Here is a 19,597-nt window from a genome sequence, read left to right as displayed (position 1 = left end):
GCGTCGAAATACTGACACCTATCTTAATCCTGATGCCGGAACGCTGAAGGACGCCAGCCCGAACGAGGTAAGTTCGGGGAGCCCTTAGTGTTAGCTGCGGGGGAGAGGGTTAGGTTTAGGGAGCATCATGGGTTTAGGTTTGGGGGTGGGAGGTTAGGGTTAGGCACCCCCCTGGGAGGGTTAGGTTTAGGGAGCGGTAAGAGGAGGTTAGGGTTAGGCACTAGGGGGGTGGGGGGGTTAGGCACCACTAAGGGAGGGTTAGGGGGTAGAGGGGTAGGGATAGAGGCCCTGATTCAGAGCCGGATGCTCTGACAGAGCACTCGCTCTGAATCAGGGCCGGTCTTTTTTTTTTTTTTTTTTGTAGAACGGCCTCCTGGCTGCTCGCATTGCTGTGGGTGACCACCCACAGCTATAGCGAGCGGCCATGATGATGGTCGCGATGGTCAAGACCATCTTTCCCATCGGGCTTGCGACGAAACCCTTGTGGTAGGGTCTAGTTGCCGCAAGCCCCAGAGAGCTTTCGGCTCTAACAGAGCCGAAAGCTCTCCCACTGACATCACTTGTGATGTCAGTGGGGCCACCCCCAGACGGTAGACGTTCTCATGGGGGCAGCCACCCCCCCAGCCCGCCCACCAAAGGGGGCGTGCTGTCACTCAACATCGACCGCACACCCCCTTTGGTACGAGATCTGGAGTGACGGATTGCCCGTCGCTATCCGGGTCTCGCGCATGCACACGACTGAGCCGGCTCCGTCGTGCGCATGCGCTCTGGGCCACCATCGACCCAATTGCGAGCGCTCAGCGCTTGCGACCGGGTCTGAATCAGGCCCAGAGTACTTACTGCCCTGCAGGTTCCTCTCTCTTCAGGCTGCCGACGTCGTGATATTCATACCCATGCCGTTCTGACTGGTGGCTGCCTTTGCACGCAGGATGCTACACGCGGTGTATCTGTGCAGTACCCCGTTGTTGTCAGTACCTGGATGTGTTCGGCTCTGGAGGGGTTCCCTCTGCAGCGGCCTTAGGCTGGTGCGCAATGTGGGTTACTCACCTCCGGCTGATGGTGATGCGTGCTGGCTGCCTCCCTCTCTTCCGGATCTGTGGCTGGCTGTGCTTGGCTCTGGAGGGGTTCTCTCTGCAGCGGTCTCCAGCTAGGGCACACTGTGGATTACTGACCATCATCCTAAAGTGTACCTAAACTGAATTGACTGAGACTTTTAAATTGTTACACCAGTAACTATCCAGTTATGAATTAACATTGTAACATAAGAGTGTATTAATATCCAGTGGACAGGTCTGCAACAGCAAGGCCGAAACTAGGATTTTTGTCACCTGGGGCAAGGCCATAATTTGGCATCCCCCCCAAAAAAATACAACATAGAGGACGAAAAGGGTGTGTGGTTTTGTGACACAGTAATGCCCTTATAACACATTATGCCACACATTAATGACCCTTACATTATACCACAGTAATGTCCCTTACAACACATTATGCAACCCAGTAAAGCCCCTTACAACACATTATGCCACAGTAATGCCCCTTACAACACATTATGCCACAGTAATGCCCCCTTATTCATTAAGCCACGGTAATGCCCCTTATACATTATGCCACTGTAATGCCCCATATACATTATGCCACTGTAATGCCCCATATACATTATGCCACTGTAATGCCCCATATACATTATGCCACTGTAATGCTCTTTTACATAATGCCACAATAAGGCCCCTTTTACATTATGCCACAGTAAGGCCCCTTTACATTATGCCACAGTAAGGCCCCTTACACATTATGCCACAGTAAGGCCCCCTACAGATTATGCCACAGTAAGGCCTCTTTTACATTAAGCCACAGTAAGGCCCCATCTCCCTTCTCTTAACTGCCAGGGCCGTGTGGTGGGTGAGCTCGGGACGGGGCTGCCACAATCTGTTGAACTGTCAGTAATGCTCTCATTGTAATGTGGCACCGCTCATGGACCAGCAGCCTCTGCTTATCGGCTGCCGGTCCACGAGCACTGATTGGCTTGTGATCGGCAACACATTAGACTGACGGTGTCTCTGTGCCTCTCAAGGCCGGGATGCGGCTCCAAACCCACAAGAGCAGCAACCTAGCCTCCCAGCAGCCTCTCACCGGCACCCCCTCAAGTCTGGCACCCGGGTCACGTGCCCCTTAGCCCCCCCTAGTTGCAGCCCTGGTAACAGGACTGCATACATACAAGTTGCACATGCAACTGCATTGACCTGTAATGTTTGCTCTGTGTAGACATGCACTGTGTAGAGGGTAGGATTCACTGAATTTGGACATTGCAACATATGAGAACAAAAGTGTATGTTGTTGTATATTAACACTAAGAATAAAAACAATTAGAAAGTAACATATATCTGTATCACCACAATTATTCCTGCAACACACATAACAGCACGAGGGCTGAGCGCAGATAGAATCCTATAAATATGTAATACTAGGTCAGGGCGACATTTACTTTCTGCAGCACACCCTGAAACAATATGCTCAACTTAGTGCGCAGGGCTACTACTTCCAAACATTATGTAGAGGGGTGGATGTGTTTTGGTTTGAGATTATGTCAGCCACTGGCACAGGAACTACTGTCTGGGTGGGAAGAAGAATGAGTTCAACTAAATGTCAATAAATCTTAGAATTAATGTTAGTAAAGAATTTAAAGTTGAAAGGCGTTTGTATATTTTAGAAAGACAATAACTCAAAACTTATTTTAAAATCAAATGTAGTACTTACAGGAAGTAAAGATTAAGGGCCTGATTCAGAGCCGCTCGCTAGATGCGATTGCTCGCACGATATGTATGCAAATTGCGTAGGCGGTGCTACCGCACAGCAATGTTTTCGCACGCTCAGTATTTCTAGAGAGCGATCACATAGTGTATGCAGACACCCACCAGCCTGTTTTAAAATGCCCACTTGTGCACGTCATGTCCAGGAAGTGTATGCAACCATTGGTACATCGGATGCTATCGCAGCGCTTGAGGTTGACCATACCCTGCCGCAAGCACTTCAGTGTAAAAACAAGCCAGGTGACGTGTACTATGATGCTTCTTTTAATTACGCACACCTCTAAGACGCCGTTGAGATCCTCAGGCACGCCTGCCCTCCACTCCCCCGTTTTTAATGGCCAGCCCGTTACCACCTACAAACGGCTTCCCCTGTCACTCACTCTGAAAATGTGCAGTGAGCGAATGCATTGCGAACTTTCGCTAAGGTATGCGCATGCACACTGCGATGCATGCGCACAATGCATACACACTGCATACCATCGGCAGCAGCGACAGTATGCATCTTAGCGAGCGGCTCTGAATGAGCTCTTAAAAGTTTTGAATAGGCTTCACTGAATTTGGACTTGAATATTAGTGAAAAACTGGCGTGAGATTTTATACAAGCAGTGTATGCAAGAAGTTCTAATGTAGCATACACAGGGTCAGATTTGTCAGACTTGTCAGATGAACGATTGAACGATTTTTGACTGCATTAAAATGAATGGAATCGTCCAAGTCTGACTGCAAACACATCAGATGTCAGATATAGTTATCTGACAAACGGGAACGCGCATCGTTGATCGTCCATCGTTCAGGCATGTCAGATATGTCAGATTTTCCTTCAGATATGAACAACTGAACGATTTTTAAATCGTTATCGTTCATATCTGAAGGAAAAATCTGACCGTGTGTATGCACCATAAGGTTATTTCTGACTGGAGAAAACTTTGCCAATATGAGCAAGAAAAAATTCCTAAGGCAAGAATAGAAATACGCTTAGCTGGCTATAGGTATATTTGGAAGCTGTGCTTTCTGCCAAAGTGAGTGTTTACATGTACTGACCGACAATGTACCCACAATTTTGAACAGACCACATTCACTGATTCATTTTTTTTTTTTTATTTATATAACAAATTGTAAATATGCATAAAAAAATACAGAAATAGGTCATATTGACTTACAAAGATTATGTTAACATGGTTTTACTTATAGATTCAGGGAAATATGCATTTTGCAGTTTGAACCGATTATCCTACCTCTCACCGTGGTTTTATGCTGTACTATCTAAGCCACATCATAGGGGGCAATAATTCCAAGGTCAGTTATTACAAGGAAGCCATCTTGGCAATAGGAGTCCTGCTGCGAGAGTGAGTAAACGTTACTTCACTTTATACTGCCCAGAAGCAATGGATAGTTTTTTTGTTTATTTTCAAGTTTAACAGGAAAACTCTTTAAAAAAAAAAAAAAAAGTAATAATTTTGGGAAGTGGAGAGATAATGCCCTTTTTGTGTTTTTCACACACACTCAAATTCCATTTATTATAAATTCTGTTGTATATGTATGTTGACTGGTCCACTTAAGGGCCGTACACACTATTTTTATGAACGATAACTATATCATTGAACGATATATCGTTCAGTGTGTATGAACTAAATGACCAACGATGCTCCCGCGGGTCGATGTCTGCTGTCGTCCGAGCAGGTCAATCTGACGATATCATCAGTAACTGCCTGTTCAGAGATGTGGTAGGATGATGTATCGTTAGCGATATCGTTTAGTGTGTATGCACTATGGCCCTCATTCAGAGCCGCTCGTTAGCGGCAGTACGCTCGTTCCGAGCGATGTTTGCACATCTGCGCATGCGTACGGTTTTTAGTACGCATGCGCGAACCAGTCAGTGCGGCCGAAAATCGTTTGTACGCTATATAGCGAGTGCCTGCTATTTTGAGTGACAGAATGAGGCGTATGTGGGTGGTAACAGGGGAAGGTGCTTGAAAATGGGGAGTGGAGATCCGAACGCAGGCGTGCTTGAAGGTCAAAACGGGCGTTTTATGGGTGTGTATATTTAAAACAGCAGCGTCATTGTCCACGTCACTGGGTTATTTTATAGCCAGAACTGCTCGCAAATTTGTGGTAGCAAACACCAACCACAAGAATAGCGAGCAGTTCATACGCTGGTCGATGTACTCGATTAATCTAATAAATAGCGGACATGACGTATGGTGTGAGCGGCCAGGGGGCGTTTTTAACAAATAAACGAGCGTATGTTTTGCTCGCTCGTTCAGACTTAGAGGTGTGAACAGACTGCAATGTGCGTACGGATCATTTGAATAGCCACCCCTTGTTTTTAAACGAACGACCGCAAATAGCGAACGGCTCTGAATGAGGGCCAATGTCGTATGCCTGGGAGTTCGATGGCAAACCCTGACGATATCGCTCATGGAGCATATCGTCTAGTGTGTATGAGCCTTAAAGCATAATAACAACCTAAACAAAGTCATCTCCCCAAGGTAGGTTGGACTTTTTCAGATTTTTAGCAGGGATAGCCATTCTCATTATTGGTGATCATCCATTTGCACAAATAAGAAGTTTGATGGAGAGGGAAAAGCAGGCGAGAGGATTACTGAACTGGACTATTACAGCTATGGGGGACACACGGAATTCGCAAGAGTACAGTACTATGAGTTTGCAGTGTTGAATTTAATCGATAAAATGCTTGCCTGGCAAATCTTTCTAGCTGATACTAGCATGCATAAAATTGCCTTCCTGCAGAGACCACTTTGCCAAATGAAAGGTATTCTCTAGTTTGTAAAAGGGGATTTTATAAAGAATATTGCAGCATTGGAATAAAAGCATATATTGATAAACAACAGTGATCGCACTGAGCGAAAAAAAATTGTCGGTCCCGGGGACCCCTCACTTTAAAAAACTGTGGTCCTAATTCACTGTATCTGGGTCCAATCACATATTATGGGGGGTTAGGGCAGGCAGCATTTGGGACAGTGCTGGTCAGCCAGGTGTGTATCCATCTTAAGGCGTACTAACAACTTACTAATTTAACAGCCAGTCTAAGGGAAATAGGTATTAAAACTTTCAGTTCACCCCTGATTAACGTTCCTTATGAATGTTTATGGCAGCAATACTGAACGTTTTTGGGCATGTATGTATGAACCTGTAGCCATGAGCTCGGCCTGGCGTTTGGAAAGGAGTAAGGTGTTCTCCCCTGCTGTTTGACCAAGCATGCACATTGCATGTAGGGACATAGGCCCTCATTCAGAGCCACTCGTAAGCAGCAGCTCGTTCGCTCCGAGCGATGTTTGCCAAACTGCGCATGCGTACGGATCGTTATACGCATGCGCGAACCAGTCAGTGCGGCTGAAATTCACGTGCTCGCAAAATAGCGAATGCCTGCTAATTTGAGTGACAGGATGAGGCGTATGTGGGTGGTAACAGGGGAAGGTGCTTGAAAACGGGGAGTGGAAATCAGAACGCAGGCGTGCTTAAAGGTCAAAACGGGCGTTTTATGGGTGTGCATATTTAAAACAGCAGCGTCATTGACCACGTCACTGGGGTTTTTTTAGCCAGAACTGCTCGCAAAATTGTGGTAGCAAAAACCAACCACAAGAATAGCGAGCAGTTCATACCCTGTTCGATGTACTCGATTAATCTAATAAATAGCGGACATGACGTCGGATGCGAGCGGCCAGGGGGCGTAGTTTCCCAAAAAACGACCGCAAGTTTTGCTCGCTCGTTCAGACCTAGAGGCGTGAACAGACCACAAACAGCGAACGTTTCATTTGAATAGCCACCCCTATTTTCTGGACGAGCGCGCGCAAATAGCGACCGGCTCTGAATCAGGGCCATAATTACCAAGCTAGTACTCCATATTTTAATCGCAGAAGTAGCTTCGTAGATATGTCATATGTTGCTTTAAAAGTAAAGATGCCCCAATGTGTGCTACTGTGGCTACAAATATTGTGTATAGTGATTTTATATAGATTTCCATTTGGCAGTTTATGATTCATTTCACAATACAATAAGCCTTCTGTTCTTTATCTAGAGCTTGGCAAAGTACAACATTCATTTGTCCATCACCCAAACAGACAGTGTTTAGGTGATGGACAAATGACTGTTACACGTTACCAAGCTCTATCAGTGGTATATTACAGAGTGCATCTTTTCATCCTTCTTTCACATTTAGGGCCATATTCATCATCACTTAATTAATTAAGTATCGGGACTAATTTCTCCAGTCCCCATACGTATGGGGATGTGAAAATTGTGTAATTCATCAAGTTCCGAAAAAGCATTTTTTTCGAACTTGTAAGTGTTACTGTACGCCACCTTGAGATGGCGTACGGCATCCAATACCATGCACAAGCTGCCGATTACATGGAAGCGTTGTGCAGGAGAGGGATCTTTTCAGATCCCTCCCATTGTTAAAGATCTCCCCCTTCTCTCCTCAGACATTGAGGAAAGAAGAGTAGCAGGGTGCCAGGGGAGGTCCGCAGCGGCGGGGGAAAGCATCTGACCCAACAGAAGGGGATGTCCCAAAAATGGATATGCATCGGGTACCAACTAGCCTATGCATGCAGCCTGGATGGGCACCTTTTTCTCTCAGTAGCCCCGAAGATAGGTAGAGATGAAAGAAGACTTGAGAAAAGAAAGAATGATGTAGTCTCTGAGAACAGTACATGCATGGAACAGAAGTAATAGACAGTACCTGCATGGAACAGAAGTAATTGAGCCGGCAGCGAGGGGTGAGGAGTGTTATGTGTCTTTGGCTGCAGCATGGTCACAGCCGGGCAGATCCCTGCACTCAGCGACCAGTACTAAGTAGGTGATGAAGCGGGAAGCAGGCAGGGGTGTAGCGGGTGGGACGGGAGTGCAAGCGCTGGCTTAAGCACAGCAGATGTGATGGAGTTTGGAGCGGGGGGGGAGGGTCAGGTGTCTGCAGGTGCGAGAATGATGTAAGCAGGTGAGTACTGGTGATGGAAAGGGAAGTGGGCAGGGGGAGAGCGGGTGAGATGGGAGTGTGAGCGCTGGACAGATGTGAAGGAGCGGGCATCGATGGTTGGGTGTCCGCGGCTGCATCTAGATGAGCAGATCCCTGAGAAGTGATGGAGCGGGCAGTGAGGGTGGAGGGGTATGGTACAGAGGCCCGGGGGAGAAAGGGGGGATCAGACCTGAGCATGCTGGTCCGGGGCACATTGTCTGTCCGTGCGGCGCATAGTATGGCAGCTGCTGACTGTAAATGGCTATGCCTCAGAGATCCGTGAGAAGAATGAGCCTGGCACTATTACGTTACGTAACCAGGAGGCAGTGGTCATGCTAATTGGTTGAGGAGACGCTAATGCCCGCAGTCACTGGTTGGGATATGCTGAGGGACGTAACTGGTGCCGACAGCTGCAGCCCACACAGCGCATCCTGCAGGACCCGGTCATTTAAAAAACTGGGTCCCTACGTGCCTGTAGCGCGTATTTTGCGATCACTGAACAATACTGATTAGTGTTTTTTTTTCCCCCCACTGAGCTGATCATATGTCTGCGAGTCCTTATCTTTTATAGGACAAAGCAGCCTTACACCAAACAAAATAAATAGCTACAATACACATATATCTCCTTGCAGTAGTAAAGTCCCTAACTAACATGTTGCGCTATGAAGATAAATATAGTTCCACTGTGATCCCTGCTGTTTAGTCTTTGTTTTCCCATTTTGGACTGTTTGCAATCAATGCAAAGTGGTTATGATAAGGAACATTATTTGGTGGCCAAACATATAAGGGAAATGGGTAAATGATTATAAATGGTAAAATAATATATTATTTTCCTATTTAGAATACCTTTAATATATGAAGGATTAAAAGTTGAAGTGGAAAAATGAGCGTGACATCCTGGTTTTTGGTGAGCAGTGGAGGTACACGACACAGACTTCCAAGAGAAATGATTTTTGTTGGCAGAGATGACTGTGAACTTATGTTACAGGTAAGTTGTCAACGTAAGTTATGTGCTACATAAAAGGGTTATGTTTTCCTGCATTAAAAATAACTGTAGTGAACAGAGATGACTGAATTGCCCATTCACTTGCTTCTGTTTTATGCAGAGTTAGTGTAAAAAGTGCGGTTAGTGAGGTGAGGGATAGGCTCCTTTGAAGAGGTCTTCCAGGTCTGTTTTGCTGAAGCGAACGTTCCAGTAGGGTGTGGATAGAGTGTTGCAATAATAGGGTGCCGTGTGGGAGCAGTCATGCAGCCATACCGTACAAGGGGTAGATATATATATATATACATATATATAAAATATCTAATGCTGCTCCTCACCTCTATGGGGAGAATTCAAGTGTGTTGCGCTGACATTTCTACTCGTAGCCCCCCGAGCTGGTGAGCAGAAATTACCGAAAAGTGTTACGTTTGAGCGCTTAAACTAGACTTTTTGTGGTCGTGACAATGTTCAGGCAGATTCGGCGGCTCATCCCCTCTATGGGGGGAATTCAAGTGTGTTGCGCGCCGGAGGCCACTAGATGGCGCCCAACTGATCAATTCAATTGTTGCTCCATTCGGGCGTGCACGGACAGGTCTATTAGGTGAACAGCACGATACAGGGGACAGCACTATACAGGGAGGCAATACTATACAAGGGACAGCACTATCAGAGGACAGGTCTAATAGGTGGACAGCACCATACCGGGGGTTAGCACTATACAGGGAGGCAACCCTATACAACGGACAGCACTATACAGAGGACAGGTTTATTAGGTGATCAGCACCATACAGGGGGCGGAACTATACAGGGACAGCGCAATTCAATTGTTGCTCTGTTTGGGTGCGAATACCCACCGGCGCTGACATTTCTACTCTCAGCACCCCGAGATGCCGAGCAGAATTACCTAAAAGTCACCCCTTTTAGTGCTCAAACAGGACTTTTCGCGAGTGTGACAATGTCCCGTCATTTTGCAGGCTTGTAACTAGTTGATAATAAATGGAAATGGTCACTGGAGGAGTGCTCAGGGAAATTAGGAGAATATTTCTGGGTGAAGTCAGAAATAAAGGTGGGACAGCGGAGTTATGGAGGGATTTCTAAGTTATGTGCCCTTGAAATTATGTGAAATTGAAAAACTGTCTAAAGCAGAAAGCTTGTCTCTGCTGCAAATCTCGGAGATCTCCCCTGTAAACTACCAGGCACCCTTACTTTTCTTACATTAATATTTCCCAGCCCTTTTATCCAAATCCTTTATCTTAACTATATCTGAGGTAACTCGCTGTATGTGTATCCATAGTACTAAAAGCCATGACATTGTTCTCCTCAACATGGCCTCTAAGTGTCGCAGTAGATTAATGTCAGGCCTAATACCCTTACATGGCTAGTATTACTTCCTAGTGCCGAGTGACATTTTTGTACCTCCTGGAGATGGGTTATACATTGTCCCTAATCTCATTGTATAGTGTTTCTGGGGATACTACAGGCACTATTTTATGCTGAGTGATGATGAAAGTGTTCTCCCTTGGCAGCAGTGTCTCTGCTCACGGGTTTCTCATCGCTGCACATTGGAGATTCTCCAATCCCTAGGGGTTGTGGGCAGAGGCTGTGCAGGTTATGCAGTACCGTGATGCCCCGTCAGTGCTTTTCTCAGCAGTAGCCTCATTGGCAGATTGGCCATACCTTATAGTACAGTAATGTAATAGAATTGAAATAATAGAGGAAAATATTTTTTTAAACATTGCTAACATAAGTCAATGGAGAGAATTAGATAACAGAATTAACAGCGCTCCACAGGAAATTTATATCTATGCGGGTTATACTGCTCTGGTTACCTATACCAGAGCAGTGGTTTGGAAGTGTTAACCAACCGCTATAAATCGTTATCTTATGCAATCTGTTAATGAACAAACATGTAGGACACAATCATTAAGGTATTAACCTTTACTATTGAAGTACATAAGATTAAAATAATTGTGCAAAAAACACAAATCATATAGCATTCAACGACTTGATGCTCATAGCATTATGAGGTATTGGCAACAGTGCTTGCAGCGAGATGTATTGATAACAAAAAGTGGTTGCAAATGTATACCAGGTAGAATAGTTCCTATAAAGGAACTATTCCAAACCACTGCTCTGGTATAGATCAATACCAATACATTTTAAGGCATATCAATTGATGATGGTGTAGCGCTTGACATATCGCTCTTTATCTATTGGAGAGAATTAAACTGAAAAATTAGAGTGTTGTGAGAATGAAAAAACAAAAACTTTTAGGGCAACTCACCAGGGAGAGGGGTCCTGCCATTAATGCTGGCAGGTAGAAAAAAGTGTGTTCTTAGCAGGAGAAAGAAAGCCGCCTTCTCATTACAGGCCCTGCAGGTCATTGCATACTGTATGTCTAATTTGTAACTATTACACAGATGTGTTCAGCTTTTATTTTACTGACTGAATCATCTGACCTCACAGCCCATCAATTAGAAAGGTAATTGGCATGGAAATGTTCAAGTATATTATTGTATTGTCTACATTGTAACAGTATTCTTTTATCATCAGTATAACAACTTACCTTTCTCCTCCCATTTTAGCACCTCCTTAATGCACTAAGCAATGTGCTGACCTGTATAAACAGGCTCAATTGTGCAAAATGAGGCAAATGTCACTAACTGGGCTTTTGTTGTGATCCCACACCTGCACTTTTGTGTATAGATTTTTATAGTATCCTATATGAAAACGGTCACTATGTGTAACATACTGTATAATAAGAACCGTGTTCCCTGAATCTAGAATGTACGAAGGGCGCCCAATAATGGCAGTAGCTCCGTGGATTTGGAGATGAAAGACGAGTGGTAGATTTGTAAATGCTCTCAGGAGCTCTCTTTGAGAATGTTAGTGATGAGAAAATGGTGAATAGTGAAGCGAAAAACACTTGTCAGATGTACATTTAGTTGTAAGTAAAGCGTTACTGGATGATAGCCTTCACAGCTAATTTAGTTAAATATGAGACCTTGTGCATGAAGCAATAGCAACTAGAAGTGGCTTTACTGATTATTATAATGTTGCAGACTGTTACTAATAATTAGGGGACAATTCAAATAGACGCGAGGGGGGGCGATTTGCCATTGTGATAGCGTGAGAACGCCGCCAACTGCCCCGCAACTCACGGTTCAATCCTGCCCCATACTACTGGATTTTTGTACGCAGCTCTATGGGGTTGTGAACACAAATCTGAGAGTCCATATATAGCCGCCCTTACTCGTGGCCGTGACTAATATGCCTCTGATTAAACCTACCCTAAACATGGGGGATTTTTGTATGACGTGGATTTCAAATAAACCTTTAAAAATGTCTTTAAAAGATTTATAAAAATGATAGAACATTGTAACCCTATTAAGGAGAAAGTGTTTTATGTGAAATGCTTGCAGCCGCAGTTGACAACCATTCCCTTGGCATCACTAATGCTGGGCATACACTATACAATTATCTGTCAGATATCTGTCCAATCTGGGTGGTTGCAATGAAAACCTGGTCCACTGGATGCTGAACCTAATGGAAATACTTGTTTTCCCCAGTCTGCCTGTAGTGCTGACCTCCCTTCCATGTATTGAGAACTGCTGTTGTCTTTTCCCTGATAACCATTGAATTGGGTCATCTCAATCTTTCATTCATTTCAGTTTTTAGTCAGAGCTAGACATTTCCCACCTTTGCTGTGTATAGACCTTCATAACACAAAGCCCCAACACTCACCTTGTTCCTGAGCTCATATAATAATAATGTAAAATACATTCAATCCTTCATTTAGAATTCTCATCTCATTCCAAAAACATCTGCTGCCACAGTATTTACAAGATGCTGATTTATAGAGATTATATATTGTCTAACTTCATATGATAAGTATTTCGCTCCTGGTATGTTCTTTTTATTAATAAATGCATATTTTGATCATAAGACAAATGTAATACTATTTTATTTCTAAATGTAAAACTTTATAGTCAAGGAGTGTGGACAAACAGCATGCTGTTATCAATTATGAACCATCTACTGATGAACATCTAGTTAAGGACTTGGGCAGTCTTAATGGGGTGAGTATGATGTGTAATGTTCTTTTAATATGTATTGATATGTGAAATTATATTGTTAAAAGTACAGTTATTTGTGGACTCAAACTTCAGTAGAACAATTAGTATAGATGTTAATACCCAGTATAATTCACACAAATCTACATATTTTTGTATTAACTATTATTGCGCTTGTAACATTACAAAGAAATATATGCTTATTGAACTGTAAATATGTATTTAAATCAGGATTATTATTTCATTTGATTTATTTGCAATATGAATGTTTATAAGAGAACAGAACACTTAACAGGGCATACTGCAATGCTTGTTTCCATAAACCGTCCTGCAAACAACGTGCAACTTAAGCTGGCCACACGCTAAACGACTCGCAAACCATGCAATGTGGTTAATGATTTCCCTTGAATTCTCCCCGGCACTCCAGGACACGATATGGTGCTTAAAGTGTGCAATCTGACCAACGACATATCGTTCGTCCTTAATGATTTCCAGTGCGTCGTGTACGAGATTGCCAGATCTTGCCTGCTGTAGGTAAGATCTGAAGATACGAAAAAACCACCCGCGGGTACGCGCATTGTTATTGTCAGTGGACACTTACGATTTGCACATATTCTGCACGATTTGTCATTCCGATGTGTCGAAATCGGGAAAATCGTGCAAAAAATTGTCTAGTGTGTGGCCAGCTTTAGATGCTTTCTTTTCTGCAGCACTTATATGATATGATTGAGGATAAAACTAGCAGTAAGTTTATTGTTGCTTAACATCCATTTATTTTAAATGCAAGTCCTCTTAATTGCTTTGGAATTATTTGCATGGAACTAAATGAGTATACTCACCCATATGCAAAGTTGTACGTTTAGTTTGATAGCCCCTGTCCTATCAGGGCACACTTGCATAAGCCTATACTTGGTGCAAATGATACACTTGGCTTATTTATGCTTCCATCAACCTCTAGCCTGAAATTCCATAAACCGGTCCTCTCCCAACTGTGCTTATGTGACACTTCCCAATTACAGCCCAGTTAAGCCCTTCAGTTGTAAAAGTGGTGACACTCTTGAAATACGTATGGTTCAGTATTGCATGTACTTCTGTATGCTTGTTTCCAGAGCATACGCAATACAAAAACACCAGAAGACTTGGGGCCTGAGATGGACACAATGCCAATATTTACACAGATTGAGCAAATTTTTGTCATTGCGCATGCGTGTAAGACGCAGTGCACACACGCAGCGTTTGATTTTTGTATTACGCTCACACAGTGATTCACTCGCAAGGTGAGTGACGGGTAGTCAGCGTTTGGGGGACGTAACGGGGGGTGATTAGAAAAACACAGGCGTGTCCAAACGTTTAAACTCTGTTTTCTGGGCGTCCATGAATTAGCCAATGAATCCTTGCTCTCAGCAGGGGAGCCCTCTAATGTGTCTGGAGAGCCGCTGTGTATGCGACAGCTTAGACTTACTCAGAAGGCTGATGGCTGCCTGATCTGCCTTTGATGTTTTCGGATTTGTGCGCGAGCGGCGGATGTGGGATGCTTTCATTGGATGTTTCTAAGCACTGGACGGCAAATGAGACATTAGCATATTTTCACAATTGCCATACATGAGACACCTCAGCTGCAATGGCGTTTGCGTGTGGATCTGAATCAGGCCCTTAGTCTCTATTCTGGTGGATTGTAGAAGTCTTATTGCAATATATAAGCCATGGGAGATTGCAGATGCGATGGCATTTGTTCCATCTCTGAATCAGGCCCTTATTCCGCAATCGGACTTACATTCAGCTGTCAGCCCCTAAAGTGTATATGTACTTACTAGAATATATAATGGCTTTCTATAGCTGGCCAGTATTCAAGAAATTGACAGAACCCTGGTGCTTAGAAACTTGTGACCTCGCCCGTTGGGAGCCATCTTTGATGGGGCGTGGCCATGGTTACACTTCCCTTGCACACTCATTGATGTAGCCTTTTACTCTTGTTATTTACAAATTAAATTTAAAATACACAAAACTGCTTAAGTTATTGGGGTGTAAAGAAACACCAATAAATAGTGTTTATTTGGTCCTAAGAATAAAAAGCACAGATACCTTTTTTTTTTTTTTTTTTAATCCAATTCTTTTTTAACTTTATTACAATACAATTCAAAGATGGAATTGGCCTTTATATAGTAGCTATAGCTATTATAGCAGCTGTTGCTGTGCAGTTCCTGGAGGAGACAACCTGGTTATCAGTATATTGGGAATTTATACCCCTATAATTTGAGATAGGTGTATTATAAAACTTTCTTTGAAGCACTGGTTGGTAACAACTACTTGATAAGTGCATGGTATGCCGGTAGCGATAAGCTTCTGTATCAGTATACAACTGAGTCACAGGAGCTGTAATTGCGAGAAGAGCTGTGTGTGCATGTGCTTGAAAAAGTGGGCATAATGCTGGGATCCGTGGTCTAATTTCTGAGTGGTGTCCTGGCAGCTTAGTTACGAAAGGTCTCAATCAAAGGTAAGGAGAAGAGTAGTAGTAGCACTGTAGTCTAAATTGTAATATTATATAATCTATAGTATTGTATATAGTATCTTCCTTAACTTAGTCAAATACAATTTGTCTGGTGACTAATTTCTTCATGTATACATAAATATTTGAACACTTTCGCTAGCACATTATATTTTATTGTTTGTTTTTCGTTACAGACATTTGTGAATGATATAAGGATTCCGGAACAAACTTATATTACATTGAAGCTTGATGATAAACTGAGATTTGGATATGATATCCTTTCATTTTATTTATTTAACTTACAGGCTGCATTTATGAAATTTAGAAAGTGTAAACAGTTGCAAAATATTAAATAGAACAGGGTGGGTAAAGTGAAGCTGGCCATACACGCTACAATTATCGGGGTGATCCGTCTGATATCGGCGGATCGCCCCGATAATTGTAGCGTGTGGGGGGGCGACCGAGGGTTAAATATTGCTAGGTCGGGCATGCCGGATTGTCCAGCATGCCCGTCCGATGCGATATTTCCCAGTAAACTGTCGGCCGCATCGGCCAGTGTATGCCCAGCCGCGGCCGACAGACAGACATTTCCTATGTTCCTTCCTACGGAAGGAACAGGGAAATGTCTCCTCCCCCGGGGGCGGAGCGCGGATGTCGGGCTGATACACTGTGAGAGAAATCTCACAGTGTATGCCGGCGACATCTGCGGCTGGCAGCCGGCCAGATAAAATGTCTGTCGGTCTGAAGACATTTTATCTGGCCGTGTATGCCCAGCATAAGTTACTACAGTCTTTTAATTACAAAAGACACAAAGCCTTACTTTAAGCAAATTTGACCAAATTGATTTAATCGGACTATTGCTTAAATACAAAGTTTTATTTGAATGGAATTGTCTGAGTGTACATTTTCCTAGTCCCCTTGCCCATATAATAGTTCAGGTATCTGATCAACGCTGGACTGTATCAGTGACAGGTGGAAGAGGAGAGAGCTGTTAGCACTGCAAAAAAGGACGGTATTAGAAGTTCAAATCTGCAATATGAATTGTTTCATGACTGTAGAGAGGCAGCAGTGATAAACTGGGCACACACCGAGACGACCGGCAATCGTATGATGTCAAGGGACACCTGATTGCCGGTACACACTACAGCGATTAATGAACGACTGAGCGATCACTCGTTCCGTCCTTCATTGAAATACATTAGGTCGCATGCGAAATCATCAGGTTTGATGTGCAGGACGTTAAACCTGATGATGTCGCTAGCGACCGCGGGCACTCGCATATTGAGCGTTCATGCTGAGCAATGTAGGCGATTTATAGTTACATAATGGCAAATTGGACCGACATTGCTCCAGTGTATGCCTATCTATACACTCTGGCTTCATCCACTCACATCACCCATTGTCACAGACATTTTACTAGGACAGGTTTAGGCAGCATGGTTTCTTCCTGCCAAGCCTCCAGAAGGCACCAGTATTCATCTCCGGAGCACTGACAATATATGACACTATTTGACCGTATGGCAGTCGAATCTGGGTTTGGTGGATACCAGGAGAATGTTTTTTGCCCCGAATGTGTGCTGCCAACTATAATCCATTCAGCAAAATATTAGATTACATTGTTTGTTTCACATTTGGAATCTGTGCAGAATATGTTCCCAGTCATACACCAACCACTCCACACAGCAGAATGAATTGACTTTCATTCCATCTGTATTCATAAAATAAAAGGAAATTATGAATGGCCAAATACAGTGCGATATGGCATTACAAGGAAAGCTTTATTAACAGGTATTTATATAGCACACACATAATCGTCAGCGCTTTACAGAGAATTGGCCATTCACAATACATTTGGATTGTAGAAGGAAACCCATGCAAGCACGGGGAGAATATCACCTATTATTTCCTTAGCAAACCATACATACCAATCTTTTTACGGTAGTACGTGGAGAAATGAAAGTCCCTGAAGAGGCACTAAAGGTAATTTGCTTTTATGACTTTTTCATTTAATAATGTGTTCATATTAGACAATATGGAAGTAAAAGGAAATTGTTCTTACTTTGTAGCATGAAAAATTTACAAGTCAACTTCAGTTTTCACAAAAACATTTTGAAGCAGAAAGACTGAAATCCAAGAGTGCAGATTCAAAGATACATGTTCCTACAGAAGTACATCAGAAATCATTGGATTCCTTGAAGACTGAAGAAAAAGTACCAGGTATTCTCTTTAAATATAGTCACCTGGACAAAACTTTTTCATACATACAGGGATGTCCTCTTATTAATCTACATTATAATGGATCTCCGCTTTATCGTACGTATATAAAAATTTCTTTATTAAGCCTCAGCACTCTTGCTTTTAAGTTTGTCTACATGCATCCCCCGTGTATCGAGAGGTTGTGTAGGTTAATATTAGTTTGTGTTCCTTTTCTACCTAGTGCACTGTAAGGATAGGACAAGCTAAATGGCATGTAAAAACAGCCGTCTCCCAAGTGTTGGAGGGTCAAAACCGTCTGTTATTTTGGGTCGGTGGATGGGACATCGGCTTGGAGGAAAAGGAAGGTGGAATGAGAAATGAACATTATCCTGGTGGGGGTTAGGCTATTGGGTAGTGACTGTTTCATACCCATACTAGTGGGTTATGGTGGTACATGTACATTATTGGACTAGGGTTCACCAAGAAACCTGTTAAAATAAATAAATAAAAATGATAAAGAACAACCCCCCCTACACATTTTATTAATAAACAAACAATTGTTCAAATAGTGTGTGCTGAGTTGTGATCTATCGGAAATTGTTATCAATCCGAGCATGTGGAGAACATAATGAGAATTTTTCCATGCCCTTTAATTGACAAAGTTTCAACCAATCGGAGCCAGACCCAAGTGGGTTAAAATTTGTCTTTGAGAGTCTCAGTACACATAGGAGCTGATTCAGACCCGCTCGCTAGGATGCGTTCGCTCGTAGCTGGCTGATTTTCACTTTCTGCACATGCTTACGCATCGCAGTGCGCGAACCACTGCGAGAGATCGGGAAGCGTTCGCTCGCCCAGCATAGACAGCCCAGCTGAATGAGTGACAGGAGAAGCCGTTTGTGGGTGGTAACAGGGGCAGGCCTCTAGAAACGGGTGGAGGTGCGAATGAAGGCGTGCCTGAGTGTCTCAACGCCGTATCAAAGGCGTGCATAATTAACAGGCAGCATCATAGTACATGTCACCTGGTTGTATTTCACACTGAAGTGATCGCAGTGCTTGCAGCATGGTATAGTCTACCTCAAGCACTGCGATCGCATCCGATGGTGCTCGATGTACCAATGTTTTCATCCACTTCCAGGAGATGACGTGCGCAAGTGTGCGTCTTATGAATGGCTGGTGGGTGTCTGCATACACAAAGTGATCGCACGCCAAAACATAGTGGGCGTGCTGCCTTGCCGTGCGATCACTCGCCTTGCTGGGTGTGCGCAGGATTTGCATATGCTGGGTGTGAGCGAATGCATCTAGCAAGCTGGTCTGAATGAGCTCCATAGTCCCAAGTGGAAGAAAGTATATTTTTATTTGTTGTTATGATCTCCAATGATGGCATAAACACAGTTTTTAAATAAAAACTACAAAACCGTAGGATCGCTTTTATAACTTCACTAAACTACAACCATTGTTTGTGGTGTTATGCTGATAATCATTTAGAAAATCTGCAATAATGATAACAAACTCGTGGTGCTAGACAAATAGGGGCTGCATATTAGTCTATGATACCTTTCTGTTTCTGAGAAAGGCAAAATGACCAGATCCTCTCACCCTCCATCTTGAAGAAGTCTTCACACAGTTCTACATTGATGTACATCATGGTGCATACCGTACTTTGGGACAGGGAACTTGGCATCACCAGTTCTGGCTTTTACAAGTTAGTGGTGCTTCTACCATCTATCTCTTACTTTCACACATGCGCCACTGCCCAAGACATTACTAGCACTAAATCCTCTGTTTCACCTATACTATGATCATTGTGCTGCTAATGTCTGGTGGCCTGTGCTGCTAACTGTGAGAGTTTAGTGTATGTGATCAGGGACATGGGATGGCATAACACCCAATGATTCTCTGTTTCATCAAGGATAGATCTGGTACTACCATCTGTCTGCCTACATTACTTTTCCTGGGAATAGCTGCATGCACTCATGGGTAGTGAACGTACTAGCACAAATCTTTAGGTTGATATTGGATTTAGAAAATATAGCAACGGTAACTTTGATTTTCAGAATTATTGTTTTCTTCTGGTTT

General features: G+C 43.4%; 1 protein-coding gene across 4 annotated transcripts in view; it reads left to right on the top strand.

Annotated features, from left to right (window-relative positions):
- CEP170 (centrosomal protein 170) overlaps positions 1-19,597 on the top strand; it is a 149,042-nt gene that overhangs the window by 15,746 nt on the left and 113,699 nt on the right. For all 4 annotated transcript variants that reach the window (XM_088448981.1, XM_088448980.1, XM_088448978.1 and 1 more), the window contains exons 2-6: positions 8,624-8,770; positions 12,754-12,843; positions 15,520-15,601; positions 17,250-17,305; positions 17,392-17,542. In XM_088448981.1, coding sequence (XP_088305107.1) covers positions 8,666-8,770; positions 12,754-12,843; positions 15,520-15,601; positions 17,250-17,305; positions 17,392-17,542 — 484 coding nt within the window. In that variant the 5' untranslated portion in view covers positions 8,624-8,665. The remainder of the gene's footprint in view (positions 1-8,623; positions 8,771-12,753; positions 12,844-15,519; positions 15,602-17,249; positions 17,306-17,391; positions 17,543-19,597) is intronic.

Source organism: Taudactylus pleione, unplaced genomic scaffold (genome assembly GCF_031769625.1).
Source record: "Taudactylus pleione unplaced genomic scaffold, aTauple2 ptg000473l, whole genome shotgun sequence".
In the NCBI taxonomy this organism is placed as follows: domain Eukaryota; kingdom Metazoa; phylum Chordata; class Amphibia; order Anura; family Myobatrachidae; genus Taudactylus; species Taudactylus pleione.
The sequence above is the reverse complement of the archived record's forward strand: the minus strand, read 5'-3'. Positions and strand labels throughout refer to the sequence as shown.